The sequence below is a fragment of the Trachemys scripta genome, chromosome 2 (assembly GCF_013100865.1).
Source record: "Trachemys scripta elegans isolate TJP31775 chromosome 2, CAS_Tse_1.0, whole genome shotgun sequence".
NCBI classification, from domain to species: domain Eukaryota; kingdom Metazoa; phylum Chordata; order Testudines; family Emydidae; genus Trachemys; species Trachemys scripta.
In genome coordinates this window covers 15490556-15507666 of record NC_048299.1, presented here as the reverse complement: position 1 = coordinate 15507666, position 17111 = coordinate 15490556, and the positions used below count along the sequence as shown (strand labels likewise).

The following is a 17111-nucleotide window of genomic DNA, read 5'->3' as shown; positions in this document are numbered from 1 at the left end:
TCTCTGACCTGGCCTCCTTCTCCCCGATCCTAGACTGAAAGCAGATGTGAATATTATTAGAAGTACAGTAGATTCTGCTTATTAGCAATCTCTCATTTGCCAGCAAAAAAGTTGCCATTGTACAGCATTTGTCAATAAGCAGAAGGCAAGTTTTCAGGGCTACAGCCAGGGAAGACACACCCCAGTGCTTCCTTCCCTGGCTGCAGCCCCACAAACCTGCCTGCAGGCAGGGCAGCAGCAGGGAGGGAGATTCCTGCCCAGATGCCAGGACTTTCTACTCTGAGCGGAGGCCTTGGGGGCCCATAGAGCTGCATGGTACCTCTCCCTGTGCCCCCAGGGGGTCGAAGCTCCTCACATCCCAGCTCTTCCTTCTCTAGGTGCAGCCCCCAGCAGGGTGCAGCCCAGAGAGCACAGGGAAAGGTACCACATAACTCTAGCATCAGGGCTGCAGCCCCCGTCCCTGCTAGTGCCCTGCCCATAGTCTCTCCTCCCACTCCGCAGCCCCTTACTTCCTATGCAGACCCTGTGCACTGGCAGGTTTTCAAGGCTGCAGGCCCAGAAGGAAGCTCTGGGTTGTGCTAAGTGCTGGGCCCAGGCAGGTTTGTGTGGCTGCAGCCAGGGAAGGCATGTCCCCAGGGGGGAGCCATAGCTCAGTGGTTTGAGCATTGGCCTGCTAAACCTAGGGTTGTGAGTTCAGTCCTTGAGGGGGCCGCTTAGGGATCTGGGGCAAAAATCAGTACTTGGTCCTGCTAGTGAAAGCAGGGGGCTGGACTCTATGACCTTTCAAGGTCCCTTCCAGTTCTAGGAGATAGGATATCTCCACTAATTTATGTCCCAGCCCTTCCGTCCCTGGCTGCAGCTTTGCAAACCTGCCTTTGTCTGGAGCCTTTGTTCCAAAAAAAAATTTCGTAATAATAATATCCAGATCCCATTAACATTAAAGTAAATGGGATGGGATTAGCTCCTAGCAAAATGTTGCTATTAACCAGATGTTAATATCTGCGTTGCTAGTAAGCAGAATCTACTGTAGCGTGCTTTGCCCCCAGGAGACAGGTGAAGTAGCCTTGGGTTACTCTGTGGTGACCCTGATAACCAAACTACATTGGAGCTCTGAGAAAAGTAACACCCAGTTATCTGCCAAACAGAACAATTTCTGTAAGAAAAGGCCATTTGGGACTGGAGGCCCTTGACTGAGAACTGGGGAAATGTGCATTGTACATAAAAGACAAATAAAAAAGCTCCCCTAAAATAAATAAATAAATAACAGACACACATTTTAAGTTGATCTTATTGCAGTGACTTCAATAGTTCTTAAAAACAATTTGTATTTTAATTAATGATTCTGTAGATGCTTGAGATTACAAATATCTCATGCAGTCTAACTTTTCTCAGTGATTTCTTATATTCTTCCATTTCCAAGTGGTCTTATATAAAAAAATGATATAAAGAGATTCCCTTCTCACTGAATGCAATTTTAAACACTATCTGTGGTCAGAGATGAGGTGATTTGTTACATTACTGGATAAATTCATGGAGGTTAAGTCCATTAATGGCTATTAGCCAGGATGGGTAAGGAATGGTGTACCTAGCCTCAGTTTGTCAGAGGGTGGAGCTGGATGGCAGGAGAGAGGTCACTTGATCATTACCTGTTAGGTTCACTCCCTCTGGGGCACCTGGCATTGGCCACTGTTGGTAGACAGGATACTGAGCTAGATGGACCTTTGGTCTGACCCAGTACCACCATTCTTATGTACTGGACATAACTTTATATTCTTCTTCGAGTGACTGCTCATGTCAATTCCATTCAAGGTGTGCACGCGCCCACATGCACGGTCGTCAGAGATTTTTGCCTTAGCGGTTTCTGTAGGGCCAGCTGTGGCACCCCCCTTGAGTGCCGTGCTCAGGCGTCGGTATATCAGGCACGGCCAGCCCTACGCCCTCTCAGTTCCTTCTTACCGCCCGTGGTGGTTAGTTGGAGTGCCTTTCCTTGCATAGCAACGGCTAGCGGTTTCATTTCTTCTGACTTCAAGCCTTAGGGACTTGGAAATAGTTGTTTATAGTTAAGGCTGTGAGGTTGTCACAGAGGTCACAGTTTCCATGACCTCCATGACTTCTGCAGCGGCTGGTGTGCCTGGCTCAGGGGTAGTTCAGGCAGCCCCTGTGCCAGGCGCACTGACCGCTGCTGGGGCAGTCTTGGGCCACCGCCATCCCCTCCTTCAGCAGAGTTTGGGTGTGGGAGGGGACAGGGGCATGGAACAGGGTGAGGCGGGCTCTGGGCAGCGCTTACCTGAGGGGCTCCCTGGAAGCGGCGACATCCCCCTCCCTCAGATCCTAGGCGGAGGTGTGGCCAGGCAGCTCTGCGCACTGCCTCCGCCCCGAGTGCTGGCTTTGCAGCTCCCATTGGCCAGGAACCGCAGCCAGTGGGAACTATGGGAGCGGTGCCTGCAGGCTGAGGCTGCGTGCAGAGCTGCCTGGCCACACCTCTGCACTTCAGCTACCTCTCTGGCTGGATCTGCTGTCCCAGAACCATGGAAGCGTTTTGCACCCAAACCTGGCGCCACTGCCCTTGATGGCTTGGCTACTGCATGGCTAAGCGCGGACGAATGGGCAAACTCGGCCCATGTTCAGTAGGTTTTGCTGGGTAGCAGGAAACCCTCCACCAGAGCAACTTACGTGGCCAAATGGCGTATTCGGGCCAAGCAGGCCCCCCTGCAGAAGGACCTGGATTATCTGCTGCACCTCGGACTCCAAGATTTGTCCCTGTCATCAATCAAGGTTGACCTGACCACTATTTCAGCTTTCCATCCTCTGTTCCAAGGCAGGTCGATCTTCACTCATGACACAACGGCATGGCTTTTGAAAGGTCAGTAGCATTTCTACCTGCACGTCCTGGATCCCATCCCTCCCCCGGAACCTGAATCTCATGCTGTTGAGGCTCATGGAACCTCCCTTTGCACCTCTGGCTTCCTGCTTTCTCCTGCTTCTCTCCTGGAAGGTTTCGTTCCTGGTCATGATAACTTCAGCCCGCAGGGTGTCCAAGGTCAGGCTCACTTTGGAGCCGCTCTATACAGCCTTCTACAAGGAAACGGTCCAACTGTGACCCAGGATATATACTTACCTGTCTTCTTTCCAAAGCCTCATGCGTCAGATGAGGCATGCAGGCTACACATCCTGGACGTCAGGAGGGCACTGGCCTTCTAGGTAGATAGAAGAAAGCCATTCCATAAGTCAATGCAGTTGTTTGTTGCGGCGCCAGACAGAATGAAAGGTCACCCAGTGTCTGCTAAGTGGATTTCATCCTGGATCACGGCCAGCATCTGCTACTGCTATGAGCTGGCAAAGGTGCCTCTGCCGGCGATCATGATTGCACACTTGACTAGGGCACAAGCGTCGTCAGCAGCCTTCCTGGCACAGGTACCAATCCAAGAGATCTGTAGGGCCATTACCTGGTCGTCTGTCCACACGTTTGCATCTCATGATATGCTTACCCAGCAAGCTCAAGACGACGCTGCCTTTGGCAGAGCAGTGCTGCAAGCTGCAAAACCGTGAACTCTGAGCCCACTTCCATTGATATTGCTTGTGGGTCGCCTAGAATGGAATCGACACGAGCAAGCACTCTAAGAAGAAAAAATGGTTACTTACCTTTCGTAACTGTTGTTCTTCGAGATGTGTAGCTCATGTCCATTCCATTACCCGCCCTCCTACCCTTCTGTCAGAGTTGCCGGCAATAAGGAGCTGAGAGGGCGTAGGGCTGGCAGCACCTGATATACCAACGCACGAGCATGGCACTCAAGGGGGCACCACAGCTGGCCCTACGGATACCACTAAGGCAAACATCTCCAATGACCAAGCACATCAATTTTTTTCAATCCCTTTGCTCTTCTTACTCCTGTGGTCTGTGATTTCGACTGGCTACCAGTCAATGTCAGTTGAGGTAAGGTGATGTTTTTACCCTAGTATGCCCTACACGCTTTGTATCCTATCTGTTTGCGAGACTGCCTCTCCCCATGTGTTATGATTATTTGACATTCTTAAGTTTAGTTTAAACAGGAGGGGGCTGGTAGCAAAGTAAGAGTTTTAATTTCCTTTCTGAATCCACTAGAGCCCAAATTTGGTCATGATCAAATCATTGATTCACCTGTGCTCCTATGGTACAAGATTCACCTGTGCTCCTATGCGTCCCCTGTGTCAGGGGCTGATTGGGAGATAAATGGAATGATGGGATAGAGTTTGTTTTTTGGGGACTTGGTGGGGCTTAGATATTGTTTGGGATTTGAAAGCCTTTTTAGAAGTTCTGTTTCTTTTTGTGCATTTTTGATGGATACTGTTGTTTTAAATTTTGTGCTGCACATAGAAAGTATGAAAGCCATAATAAATAACTCCTCCATTTAAAACAAGAGTCCTTCGTATAATATTAATGGTTACTTTCCTTGTATTACTCCCCCTTCCCCTCCCAGATGATTCACAAAGAAAGCAATATGAAGAATGGCTTCAAGAAACACAACAACTTCTTCAAATGCAACAGAAATACCTTGAAGAGCAAATCGGAGCACACAGAAAATCAAAAAAAGCGCTCTCAGCAAAACAACGCACTGCCAAAAAAGCCGGCCGTGAATTCCCAGAAGAAGATGCAGAACAGCTTAAGCATGTTACTGAGCAGCAGAGTATGGTCCAAAAACAGCTAGAACAGGTAACAATTGGGGGGGGGGGGGCGGGGAAATAACAGGACAGCATCTTTTCTGTTTAATATTAAGGTATAACACTGTAAGATTATTTGTGTCTTTAAATCCGCTAGCTATGCATTGTAACTCGGGCTGTCAAATGGTTAAAAAAGTTATTCATGATTAATTGCAAGATTAAAGATATTAATTTCAATTAATCGCAGTTTTAATCACACCGTTAATAATAAAATACCAATTTAAATGTATTATAAATATTTTTGGATTTTTTTCTACATTTTCAAATATATTCATTTCAATTACAATGCAGAATGCACAGTGTACAGTGCTCACTTTATATTATTTTTTATTACAAATATTCGCACTGTAAAAAAAGATAAACAAAAGATAGTGAAATCTACAAGTCAAAGCACGAAGGGGCATAACATTTAGCATCTCTGGCATGTAAATACTTTGCAATGCCAGCCACAAGAGAGCCATGCGAACGCTGTTCTCACTTTCAGGTGATCTAAATAAGTAGCGGGCAGCATTATCTCCCGTAAATGTAAACAGACGCGTTTGTCTTAGCGATGGACTGAACGAGAAGTAGGACTGAAGGCTCTACAGTTTTACATTGTTTTGTTTTTGAGTGCAGTTATGTAACCAAAAAAATTATTCATTTGTAAGTTGCACTTTCATGGTAAAGAAATTAAACTACAATACTTGTATGAGGTGAATTGAAAAATACTATTTCTTTTGTTTACCTTTTTACAGTGCAAATATTTGCAATAAAAAATAATATAAAGTGAGCACTGTACACTTTGTATTCTGTATTATAATTGAAATCAATATATTTGAAAATGTAGAAAAACATTCAAATATTTATAATACATTTAAATTGGTACTCTATTATTGTTTAACAGTGTGATTAAAACTGCACTTAATCATGATTAATTTTTCTTAATCGTGTTAATTTGTTTTGAGTTAATTGCTTGAGTTAACTGTGATTAATTGACAGCCCTAATTGTAACTATTAAACACAGTGCAATTCATGTAAAAAACAAACAACAAAACCCCTCATGTTTCATATGAGTAATGTCAGTTCTGAGATTCAGTTTCTCAGCATTACTGGAACTACAAGAGAAAAAACTACAGTAGCAGTGGGAAAAAACCTGTTTTAAGAGTTTGGGAAGAGAGAGACTGGGTGGCAGCAGTGTGAAGGAAAGCCAGAATCTATTCAGATGCACTGTCAATTATATAAAAATAGGAACAACTTGAAATACAGGGCTATATTTCCACTGAAGGAATCCATCGACTAAGGGTTTTCTCTCTGATTTTATCATATCACCAGATCCACTTGGTAGCATTCTACCTTTGTAATAGCGAGTGATGTGTCATTTATTTTATATTTTCCTGTTCAAGTGCCTTCTTTTATTACAGTTTAATTTCGTATTTTTGTATGATCTTTCTTTATTTTGTGAAAAACAAGACATTCATAGTGAATACTAGGAGAGAGCTGATCAGGTTACATGGTCACTATATAAAATAGTCACAGTTCAGAAGAAATCTTGTACTAGAGCTGTGCTGAGTGCAGTTTAGGAGCCTCTTCCTCATTCTTTAGAATTTAAGCCCAGGGTGTCAAATTCATTTGGAGGAGAGGGGTGCATTCCGTGTTGAATTATGATCTGTGGGCCGGGATATAATTTAAAGACTTGATGGTACCCTCAGTCCACAGCAGCTATTCCACTGATGTCAGTGGGATGTTTGCACAGAGATTAAGGAAACAGTGAATTCTTTCTGAAGTAACTAAGCTTTATTTATTATTTGTATAGCAGTCACCCTCATTCACTAAGAAAATATGGTCCACTTTAGACCACTTCTACTTCTGCCTTTTGTTTCTCTTTTTTCCTCATCACTTTCTCTCTGTTTCTCTCCCTTCCCTCTGTCTTTCATTTCTGTTCTACCCTCAGTATCTCCTTTCCTGCAACAACTCCCAAATCTCATCCCTTTTATATGCTGAAATGATTAGCAGTGAAATAGTTAATTTTGTCACAGAAGTGTCATCACTGGGCTTTAGCGTTGACATTCCCATGAGATTAATGCGGAGAGAGGAGGTCACAGCTTTTAGTCATTGTTTCAGTCTGGCTGCAGACTAGGGCAGATATCATGACATCAGTTTACCTCTGTTCATGTTTGAAAAGTAATCTCTGCAGCCATGAGGGTTAGAAACTGACTTTTTTTTTTTTTTTTAAAGTGAAGGATTCTTCAATGTGTGAGGCCATCATGCAAGTCACAGAACTACATCATGTCACTGGATCCAGCCCACAAACTGGCCTAGGTCCTGATTCATCAAAGCACTTAAATTTGCGCGCAACTTTCATCACATTTTTAAGTCCCATTGAAGTCAATGGGGTTAAAGTTAAGCATGTATTTTTAATTGCTGCAGTGAACTGAGGCCTTATGTCTTTGGCCAGCAGGGTTGGGCACAGTATTCTGCAATATTCTTACAATGGATCTCCGTTCGTGAAGTATAGAATGTTTGTTGCCTTTTCTTTCCAATTTGTCGAAAGAGCATTTTCGTAGAAGGGGCTTGGTGCAATTCTCTAGAGACAGATGTGATGGGAAGATGAAGCAACCAGATATAATTTAATTTAATATTTTTTTTATTAACGATAGATCACAGATAGAGGAAACACTTTTTCATACAATACTGGTAATAATGCATTGCACATACTCTACTTCATTCTAAACTTCTATTACAGTTGCTAGCCATGATATTAATGATAGATAATTGTAGCCTGTTAGTTAAGGGTGTTTTATTTTTCTATTATTTTATAAACCTATATTGCATTTGATGCCGGAAGGTGCCGGGCTCCCTCAACTCCCTTTGAAGTCAGTGATGTCCTGAACGAGGGCCTGAAAGCTGAAGGGTGCTTAGCTGGCTCCAGGATCGAACCCCAGTCCCTATTGCCATTGCAATCAAGCTTCCATTGTACATTTAATACCAAGGGTATATCTCTATATAGCATGCACTTCAGGTGCTCTAGAGCTTTTTTAAAATAGCCTTTACTTTAAATGTTTTTTTCACATAAATACAAACAATAGTAACACATAAAACAAAAGTCACTATATGGCAAATGGCAGTAATATATATTTTTATGCATAATTTATTTCTTATTTACCTATATATTGCAAGTTCTCTGCAGTTTTGAATAGCACTGCATAATGAAACTATAGTTTAAAGATCACCGCTGCTTCTGAAATATTGTCCCTTATTCTGGTTCTTTGTGGTTGTATGTTGTGTAATCGGTTAATAGTATGGAAACTGGCATTGGGAAGGACTGCACTCTTTTTGGTTAGATGATGGATGTTGGACGTGAAATGAGTATGTAAATAAGTTTAATGTGTTCCAGTGCTAATCTTGGGACAAGACTCATTTTCCAATAAAATAATTTCAATGTAGTATATCCTGTATATTTTAGGTCTATTATATATTAAGTAGAACCTTGTAGAGATGAGTAATGACTTGTCTAAATTTCAGATTCGAAAACAGCAAAAGGAACATGCAGAGCTCATTGAGGAATATCGAATCAAGCAGCAGCAGCAGTGTGGGATAACACCACATTCTATAATGCCAGGAGTCCAATCTCAGCCACCTATGGTTCCAGGAGGAACACCACCAGCAATGAATCAGCAGAACTTCCCCATGGTAGCACAACAACTCCAGCATCAGCAGCACACAGTTGTAATTCCTGGGCAGTCCAACCCAGCCAGAATGCCAAATTTACCTGGGTGGCAACCTGCAACTGCTCCTCCAAATCACCTCCCCCTCAATGCTCCAAGGATGCAGCCTCCAATGACACAGTTGCCAATGAATCCTGGCACACCAACTCCAGTGCCAGGTTCCAATGCGAATGCACAGTCAGGACCACCACCAAGGGTTGAATTTGATGATAATAACCCATTTAGTGAAAGTTTTCAAGAGCGGGAACGAAAGGAGCGTTTACGAGAGCAGCAGGAACGGCAACGAATACAGCTTATGCAGGAGGTGGACCGACAGAGGGCTTTGCAGCAGAGGATGGAAATGGAACAACATGGCATGATAGGGTCAGAATTAAATAACAGAGCTTCCTTGTCTCAGATACCTTTCTTTAACTCTGACCTACCCTGTGATTTCATGCCGCCTCCACGACCCCTTCAGCAATCTCCACAGCATCAACAGCAGCAAATGGGGCAAGTTTTGCAACAAGGCCCTGTGAACTCACCACCTGCAGTAAATTTTATGCAAAGCAATGAGCGAAGACCACTGGGGCCTGCCCCTTTTGGGCCTGAACCACCTTCAATTCCTGGTGGATCCCCTAACTTCCATTCTGTAAAACAATCCCATGGGAGTATCTCTGGGACCAGCTTCACACAGAACCAAATAAGGCCTCCATTTGTGCCTGGTATACCTGCAGGACCTCCAGCAGCTGGTAGTGGTCCTTCATGTGGCCAAGACACCAGCACGCCCCACACACCAAATTTCCCTGGGTCAAGTCAGTCTCTCATTCAGCTGTATTCTGATATAATTCCAGAAGAGAAAGGAAAAAAGAAAAGGACACGAAAAAAGAAAAAGGATGATGATGCTGAATCAATAAAAGCCCCATCAACTCCACATTCAGATATAACTGCACCCCCAACTCCAGCTGTTTCAGATTCTACCTCTACCCCAACAGTCAGCACACCCAGTGAACTTACTCATCATCAGGATGAATCAGCGGAGCTAACAGGCTCATCAACAACAAATGCTGTGGAGAACCCGCCTTCCTTAGATCTGGAATGTAAGCATTCCAATAGTGGTTTGCTCCAAAAGAAATTGCCTCAGAAATCTAATGTAAATCCTGAAACTGAAAAGAGCAAGTCAGATGTGCCTGCCAGCATTCAGGAAATTAAACTGGAAAAAGCAGAATCTGATCAATGTTCTGGTCAAGCTGAGCCTAAAACAGAGAATCAAAGTGGTATTACCATAGAAGACGACAAGGCCACACTGCACCCTGCTTCTTCAGCACAGAGTCCAGCACAATCAACTAGCACCCCAGCAGCAAAAGGGGAGTCAGGGAATGAACTGCTGAAACACTTGCTTAAAAATAAAAAATCATCCTCTCTTGTAAATCAGAAATCAGAGAACAGCTGCCGATCAGAAGAAGAAAGTGCTGGGGACAACAAACTAGTGGAGAAACAGAATCCAGCTGAAGGAATGGTAAGGTGGTTGTTTTTGAAATGCATGTCAACATGTAAAGGGCTAGATGGTGACATTACAATTTAGTGCCAAGCAGGGGGCAGCAAGTTGCGCTGCCTCTGGAGCAGTCCCGTTGCAGGGAAGGGGAGAATCCCCAAATCACTAATCTCCATCCCAATCTCCCTGTTACTCTGAAGCATGGGTAAACTGTGCTGGATGTAAACCTGTTGCAGTGTATGCTCTGCAGTATGGCACGCAGGTGTGCCAACAGGGGAAGAGGTGGATTCAAGGCTCTGCCCCGCTGAGCAAGGGTGGGACGTTAGCGGCTCATAGGGTACATCTACACTACAGCGGGGAGTCGATTTAAGATACGCAAATTCAGCTACGTGAATAGCGTAGCTGAATTCGACGTATTACAGCCGACTTACCCCGTTGTGAGGACGGCGGCAAAATCGACTTCTGCCGCTTTTTGTCGGCGGCGCTTACTACCACCTCCGCTGGTGGAGTTAGAGCGCCGATTCGGGGATCGATTGTCGCGTCCCGACGGGACGCGATAAATCGATCCCCGAGAGGTCGATTTCTACCCGCCGATTCAGGCGGGTAGTATAGACCAGGCCATAGATTCCAAAGCCAGAATGGTCCATTGTGATCACCTAGTCTGACCTCCTGTGTAACACAGGCCTAGAACTTCCCTAAAATAATTCCTAGATCTGATCTTTTGGAAAAATATCCCGCCTTGATTTAAAAAATGTCTGTGATGGAGAATCCACCATGACTCTTGGTAAATAGTTCCAATGGTTAATTACTCTCCCAGTAAAAAATATACACTTATTTCCTATCTGAATTTGTTTATCTTCAACTTCCAGCCATTGGATTATGTTATACCTTTCTCTGCTAGACTGAAGAGCCCATTATTAATTATTTGTTCTCATGTAGGTACTTACAGATGGTAATCAAGTTACTTCTTGACCTTCTCTTTGTTAAACTAAATTGATTGAGCTCCTTGAATCTTTCACTATAAGACAGGTTTTCTAATCCTTTAATCATTCTCGTGTCTCTTCTCTGAACCCTCTTGAATTGTGAACAAAGGAACTGGAAATGGTATTCCAGCAGTGGTTGCACCAGTGCCAAATAGAGAGGAAAATAATCTTTCTAATCCGATTTCAGATTCCCCTATTTTATGCATCCAAGGATGGCATTAGCCCTTTTGGCCACAGCATTGCACTGGGAACTCCTGTTCAGCTGGTTATCCACCACAGCCCCCAAGTCGTTTTCAGAGTCACTGAGTCCCCAAATACAGAACAGCAATATTTATTGATCGCTCTGCCTCTTCTGTATTATTACTGATAAGTCTATCATTTCCATCTAATAATGGATGAGTACCATTGTTAGGATTCTTTTTATTTCTAGTATTCTTAAAAAACTCTTCCTTATTGTCCTTAACTCTGCAGAGGTAGCACAGGTGCAAAGGAGAAAGGGCACCTTATCCCCACCCTCTCCCGACTCACTTGTGCACAGGACAGACCACAATCTGCCCCTAAGTAAATCAGCCACTTCAGGAGGACTAATGTTTAATATAACATAATAGTTCAGCCTGTTCACAAAGGAATATCCCTAAAAATAATCAAAGGTTAATTTGTTTTTCTATAGACAATCATTATTTTAAAATTTGCACATTTCTAATGTTTACCATGAGTAATGCTGCAGTTTAAATTCTGTTTTTTCATGTCAGCAGAACTGTATATCAGTACATTTCTTTTGTACATGGCTCCTGTACTCAATGTTCCAAAGATCAACTACCTCCACTTTTTGACCATTTTCTAAACATTCGTACTCAAAAGATCTGGCAATATAGGAGAGGGGGAAAATTATTCCAAACCTCCTAATTGTGTATCCCTATGCACTTTTCATTTCTCAGTAACACCCACTTGTTTCCTATCTTAAATTAGGCCTGGGTGCGGCTTCAGTGGGGCTCTGCACAGACAAGGGTCTTGTTCATGTGTATGAGCCTGCAGATTTGGGCCTTAACTTGCAAACTCTTCAAGTCAGGGACTATCTTTTCCTATAGATTTGTACCGCACCTACCCCAATGGTACCCTAATCCAGTTTGAGGCCTCTGGCATCTCTGTAAATAATAATGTTTATTATTTAAGGTCTTCCCTTTTTGTGAGCTAAATAAGCACATCTTCTGCTGAATGAATGACAAGGCTGACAGCTAAGGTGTTTATAGCAAGTAAACTGAGAAGACAATACTGGCATTAGTGGTTATTAGCCCAGGATAGTGACATTGCCTAATTACTAGAATGCAACCTCAAACTTTTAGTATTGTACATTTTAAATGTAATATTCACATTTTAATTTCAGTAAAGGGAAAAAATAATTTTCCTATTTCTCATGAAAGGTTAATTGCCTTAAAATATATATAAATCCTTTTGGGCCCTCCTTTTCCACTCTAGTCATCCACCGTTTCTCCCTCCTCACTTTTCTCTCTCTCACAGTGCTGGCTATTTAAAAAAAAAAAAAAAAAAAAAAAAACTTTAACAAATGTCTTTACCGACAGTTGCCACTCTCCCGGCAATCTGCAATATGGCAGTATTTTCTTATACAGTAACTCCTTACTTAATGTTGTTTCAATGTTACGTCCCTGCTCAATTAGGGAACATGCTCATTTAAAGTTGTGCAATGCTCCCTTATAACGTTGTTTGGCTGCCTGCTTGTAAGAAGAGCAGCAACTTTACAAGGGAGTATTGCACAAGTTCCGCTTCTCCATCTCCTTCCCCTCCCTCCCAGTGCTTCCTCCACCGCCAAACAGCTGTTTAATGGCGCTTAGGATTTTCTGGGAGGGAGAGGGAAGAGTGGAGACGTGGGGCTTCTCCGCTCCTTCCTCTCCCTCCCAGCACTTGGTGCTTAAGACTTTCTGGGAGGGAGGGTCTGGAGTGGGGAAGCCCTGCGTCTCCGCTCCTCCCCCTCCCTCCCAGAAAGTCCTAAGCACCGCCAAACAGCTGTTTGGCAGCACTTAGGACTTTTGCGGGGGAGGGATGTGGCGTGATCCAGAGAGGAGGTGGAGTGGGGGAGGGAAGAGGTGGGCCTGGAGTGGAGCGTGGACAGGAAGAGGCGGGCCTAGAGCATTCCCGGCAAAATCCGAGCCTGTTCTCCGGGGAAGCTGCTGCTTCTGCCGCAAAGATGCTTCCTAGCATCCTTGCCTGCAGCGGGCTGTGCCTGTGTGGGGTAAGCCAGGGGCACTTCCCAACCACAGTACAGTACTGTACAGTATACAGTATAATGCCTTTTGTCTGCACCAAAAACATTTCCTTGGAACCTAACCCCCCGCATTCACATTAAATCTTATGGGACAATTAGATTCGTTTAACATTGTTTCACTTAAAATTGCATTTTCAGGAGCTTAACTACAACGTTAAGTGAGGAGTTACTATATTTGGCATAGGAACTAAGTGCTGTATCTTGGATAAAGGACTTTGACAATTGCTGACTTTTTCATAATAACTGCTATGTTAATTGGATACAGTCCCATTTCCTCGCCCTCATTATTAGTGAGCAAAGCTCATCTCTCTACAGTAACTTTGATATTTATTGGTTTACATTGTGTTACAAACTGAATTGATAGAGGCTGGGTACTTCAGATAAATTTTTTAAATTATATATGTAAACACACGTCTGACCGGAAAAGACAAGAATCAAAAGGTGTTCCCCTTCATCAGTTTTCCAGCTCTATTTTCTTTGCCTTTTGGTAATTTTTTTTCTACTTTTAAGTAAATTTTATATTTTTTCAGGTTTAGTTGAAGAGTAGTCAGAAGCTGAGGCGACTGTCTTTGCAGTTGGCAAGAAGTTAAAAAATTTAAATACAAGAACCAATCAGAGCCGAAGGATTATTATAGCCAATCAGAGAAGAGATATTTGCATATTCATAGTATGATTGAGAAATAATTGTACAATTAATATGGAAATCCCTTTACTCTGGCTAAAATTGACTGTCAGCCAATCAGAGTACAGATATTCACATAGTTATGGAAATTAGACATGCAAGACTCAATCAGAATGCAGGGAAATGTATAACTTGGGAAAATCTACAATTACGCATCAGAGAACATATGGTATGCTGCACTCTAGCTGAGGCAATTCTATTTCTAAGTAACATTTCTAGAGCTAATAGTTTTACTAGTATGGGGGGAAAACAGTAATTCATCATGTTAACGACTGTTGGATAATTTAATTATTAAAAAAGGGTAGAGGTAGGAAAACTGTTGGGGAGGGAAATTAGGATCTGCTCACAGCTTATCACTTTATTGTTAGCATTTCTGGTTTTTTGTTGTCATCCTAGTTTTCTCCTCCAATTGTGTTATAACTCCATGAAATCTCAACACAGCCTGGAAGCAAAATAAAGTCGGCCCGGAGTGAATGAAATCTGATAAAAATAAATGGAAGTGGGTGGTGAAGGGTTGGTAGTATAAGCAGATGTTAGGGATCCATCTTTAAAGATACACTGAAGGAGTGATTTGGGGTTTCCCTGATGGAAAGTATGATTACAGCACATTAGATCAATAATTGAAATATTTAATATTTTAGTCTTTCTTTTTACTTCACCCTGTCACTTGCACCATTAAATCCTATGCTAATTGTTTTACACAGTTATCTCTTTATATGAAGAATTGCATTAAAGGTATTATGAACTTTTTTTTTTTTGGGTACAAAGCAAAATTGTTAATTTTAGCCATAAATCCACATTTGGCTCAACCAGGAATATATTTACATTAAGTGAACCTTTGTTCTTGAAGCCAGTTCTTTTATTATGCCCTAGTGCAGGGGTTGGCAACCTTTCAGAAGTGGTGTGCCGAGTCTTCATTTATTCACTCTGATTTAAGATTTTGCATGCCAGTAATACATTTTAACATTTTTAGAAGGTCTCTTTCTATAGGTCTATAATATATAACTAAACTATTGTTGTAAAGTAAATACGTTTTTTAAAATGTTTAAGAAGTTTAATTTAAAATTAAATTAAAATGCAGAGGCCCCCCAGGTGGCCAGGACCCGGGCAGTGTGAGTGCCACAGAAAATCAGCTCGCGTGCCGCCTTTGGCACACGTGCCATAGGTTGCCTACCACTGCCCTAGTGAATACCCCTAATTAAGGGTATAAGTTTTAGCAAACATTCAGAAGACGCTTCTGGTCTATAATTTTTAAGGACATTTGCAGGCATCAGTGGAGTTAATGATAGTTCATGTATTGTATTGTGGACTCAAAAACAGCAGTTACAATTGTCAGTGGGGTGGCAAAGTGAACAAAGTATAAACTACAGGATGTTGTCTTCTGTCAGATGTACTGTATCACTTAGTATAGTGCACAGGAAATTTGGGGATTAAACTTTAAAGTGTCAGATATTTTCTTTAATCATCATTTATTAGAAATATACAACAAAACTTGTTATAAAAATAATGTGAAATTAACATGGATCTGAACAAATGCATCCCATGTTGCTTAACTTCCTTTTTCCATCAGCCAACTGTGGGGAATCAAATGCAAAGTTCATTTGGATGTGGTAACAGCCAGCTTCAGAGAACAGATATAGGACATGAAATAAAGAAACAACGAAATAAACGAACTCAGAGGACTGGAGAGAAGGCAGCCCCTCGGTCTAAGAAAAGAAAAAAAGAAGAAGAGGAAAAACAGGCTCTTTATCCTAACACAGATACATTTATCCAACTAAAACAGGTGAGTGTTTAGAGAATGTACAGTCCATCAGGAGTATCTTTAAGAGAATGGATTCAGAGTGGGGGGAAAAATAAATTTACAATTATGCTGAGTTTGGAGTCAAGCTGGGTGGAGAATAGTAATTCCATTTCATAGAGGATTTTCAAAAAAAAAATTCATTCAAACTTAGAACAAAACCCACAAATTTCAAAATAATCCATAAAATCTGGGGGGAAAAATTGTTTAAAAAAATCAAAAGGTTTCTTTTTAATAATTTCAAAATGAAATTCTGCTAGACCAGGAGCCCACAAGCCCTGAGAATTGTTTTGATTTTGATGAATCCATGTTTTCCCACTGGAACAACAGTCCCTTGGAAATTTTCTGAACAGCTAAGATTTTGAGCCTTTTATGATGTGATTGTCACATTACCCCAATATTAAAACCCTCCCCCCACCTTGACTTTAAATATATGAACTTTCTTATTGTAGTAGTAGTAATAATAAAAATCAATAATACCTAACTCTTCTGTAGCAGTTTTCATCCATAGATCTCAAAGCGCTTTACAAAGATGGTTAGGATGGGGAACTGAGGCACAGGGAAGGCTATGCTTAACAAAACATGCAAGCAATTTTCCTCTGCTTGTATATAGTGGTTGGCATTTAAAAGTCAATATTTAACATACAGTGTTATCTGAGATTTTGCTCCAGTTTACCAAAGCACTTTAGTACATGCTTAAAGTTAAAGCTAACCTATTATTTGTACTTAATTCTGATTGAAGTCAATGGGATTTAAGGATGTGTTTAAAATTAAGGATGTGCATTAATCCTTTGCCAAATTGCAACCTTATTTCCTATTCTAATAAGTATAAGGAAATACTGGTGTGTTTCAGAGACTATTTGACTTTTTAGTGGTAACCACTCTACTGATATTACTCTGGAAACTTTTCTGTCCAGTTAGCTTTTATTTGGTGTATTCATCTCTATCCATTTTTTTCTATAGCAACTCTCTCTGCTACCTCTAATGGAACCAATAATTGGAGTGAGCTTTGCACATTTTCTCCCCTATGGCAGTGGCCAGCTAAATGGTGGAAATCGACTTTTGGGAAGTTTTGGTAGTGCTACACTTGATGGGGTTTCTGATTACTATTCCCAACTGATCTATAAGGTACGTTTTTCCATCTAGATTTCCCATGTCTATTCTCTGTTTAAAAAAAAAAAAAAAAACACAACAAGGTAAAGGGGATTATTTGCATTAACGATCTCTTTGGAGTCTCTCCTGCACAGCTAAAAAAGAGACATTTGCTATTGCTAGACTGTATATCGCATTCAACTGTGAAGTATTCGTTGTTTTGCTCTACAAAACATGGAATCAAATAATAGAAACCGTGTTGTAAACAAATTTAAAAAATACAAGCGCTGCATTTGCAAACTGATGCTAATTGGTGAAAATTGTAATTAAAGCTTTCTGGAGCAGAAAAGGCTGAATTTCCAGTGCTTTACAAAGTAATTGAGCGCAGCAAAGCATTTCTTA

At 41.9% G+C, this 17111-nt stretch overlaps 1 protein-coding gene across 1 annotated transcript in view; it reads left to right on the top strand.

The window, feature by feature from the left end:
• The window catches only part of KMT2C (lysine methyltransferase 2C), a 328785-nt gene that overhangs the window by 291681 nt on the left and 19993 nt on the right, over nucleotides 1–17111 (top strand). The window contains exons 42-45 of the mRNA XM_034759976.1: nucleotides 4458–4690; nucleotides 8200–9897; nucleotides 15390–15602; nucleotides 16581–16745. Of these exons, the coding sequence (XP_034615867.1) occupies nucleotides 4458–4690; nucleotides 8200–9897; nucleotides 15390–15602; nucleotides 16581–16745 (2309 nt within the window). The remainder of the gene's footprint in view (nucleotides 1–4457; nucleotides 4691–8199; nucleotides 9898–15389; nucleotides 15603–16580; nucleotides 16746–17111) is intronic.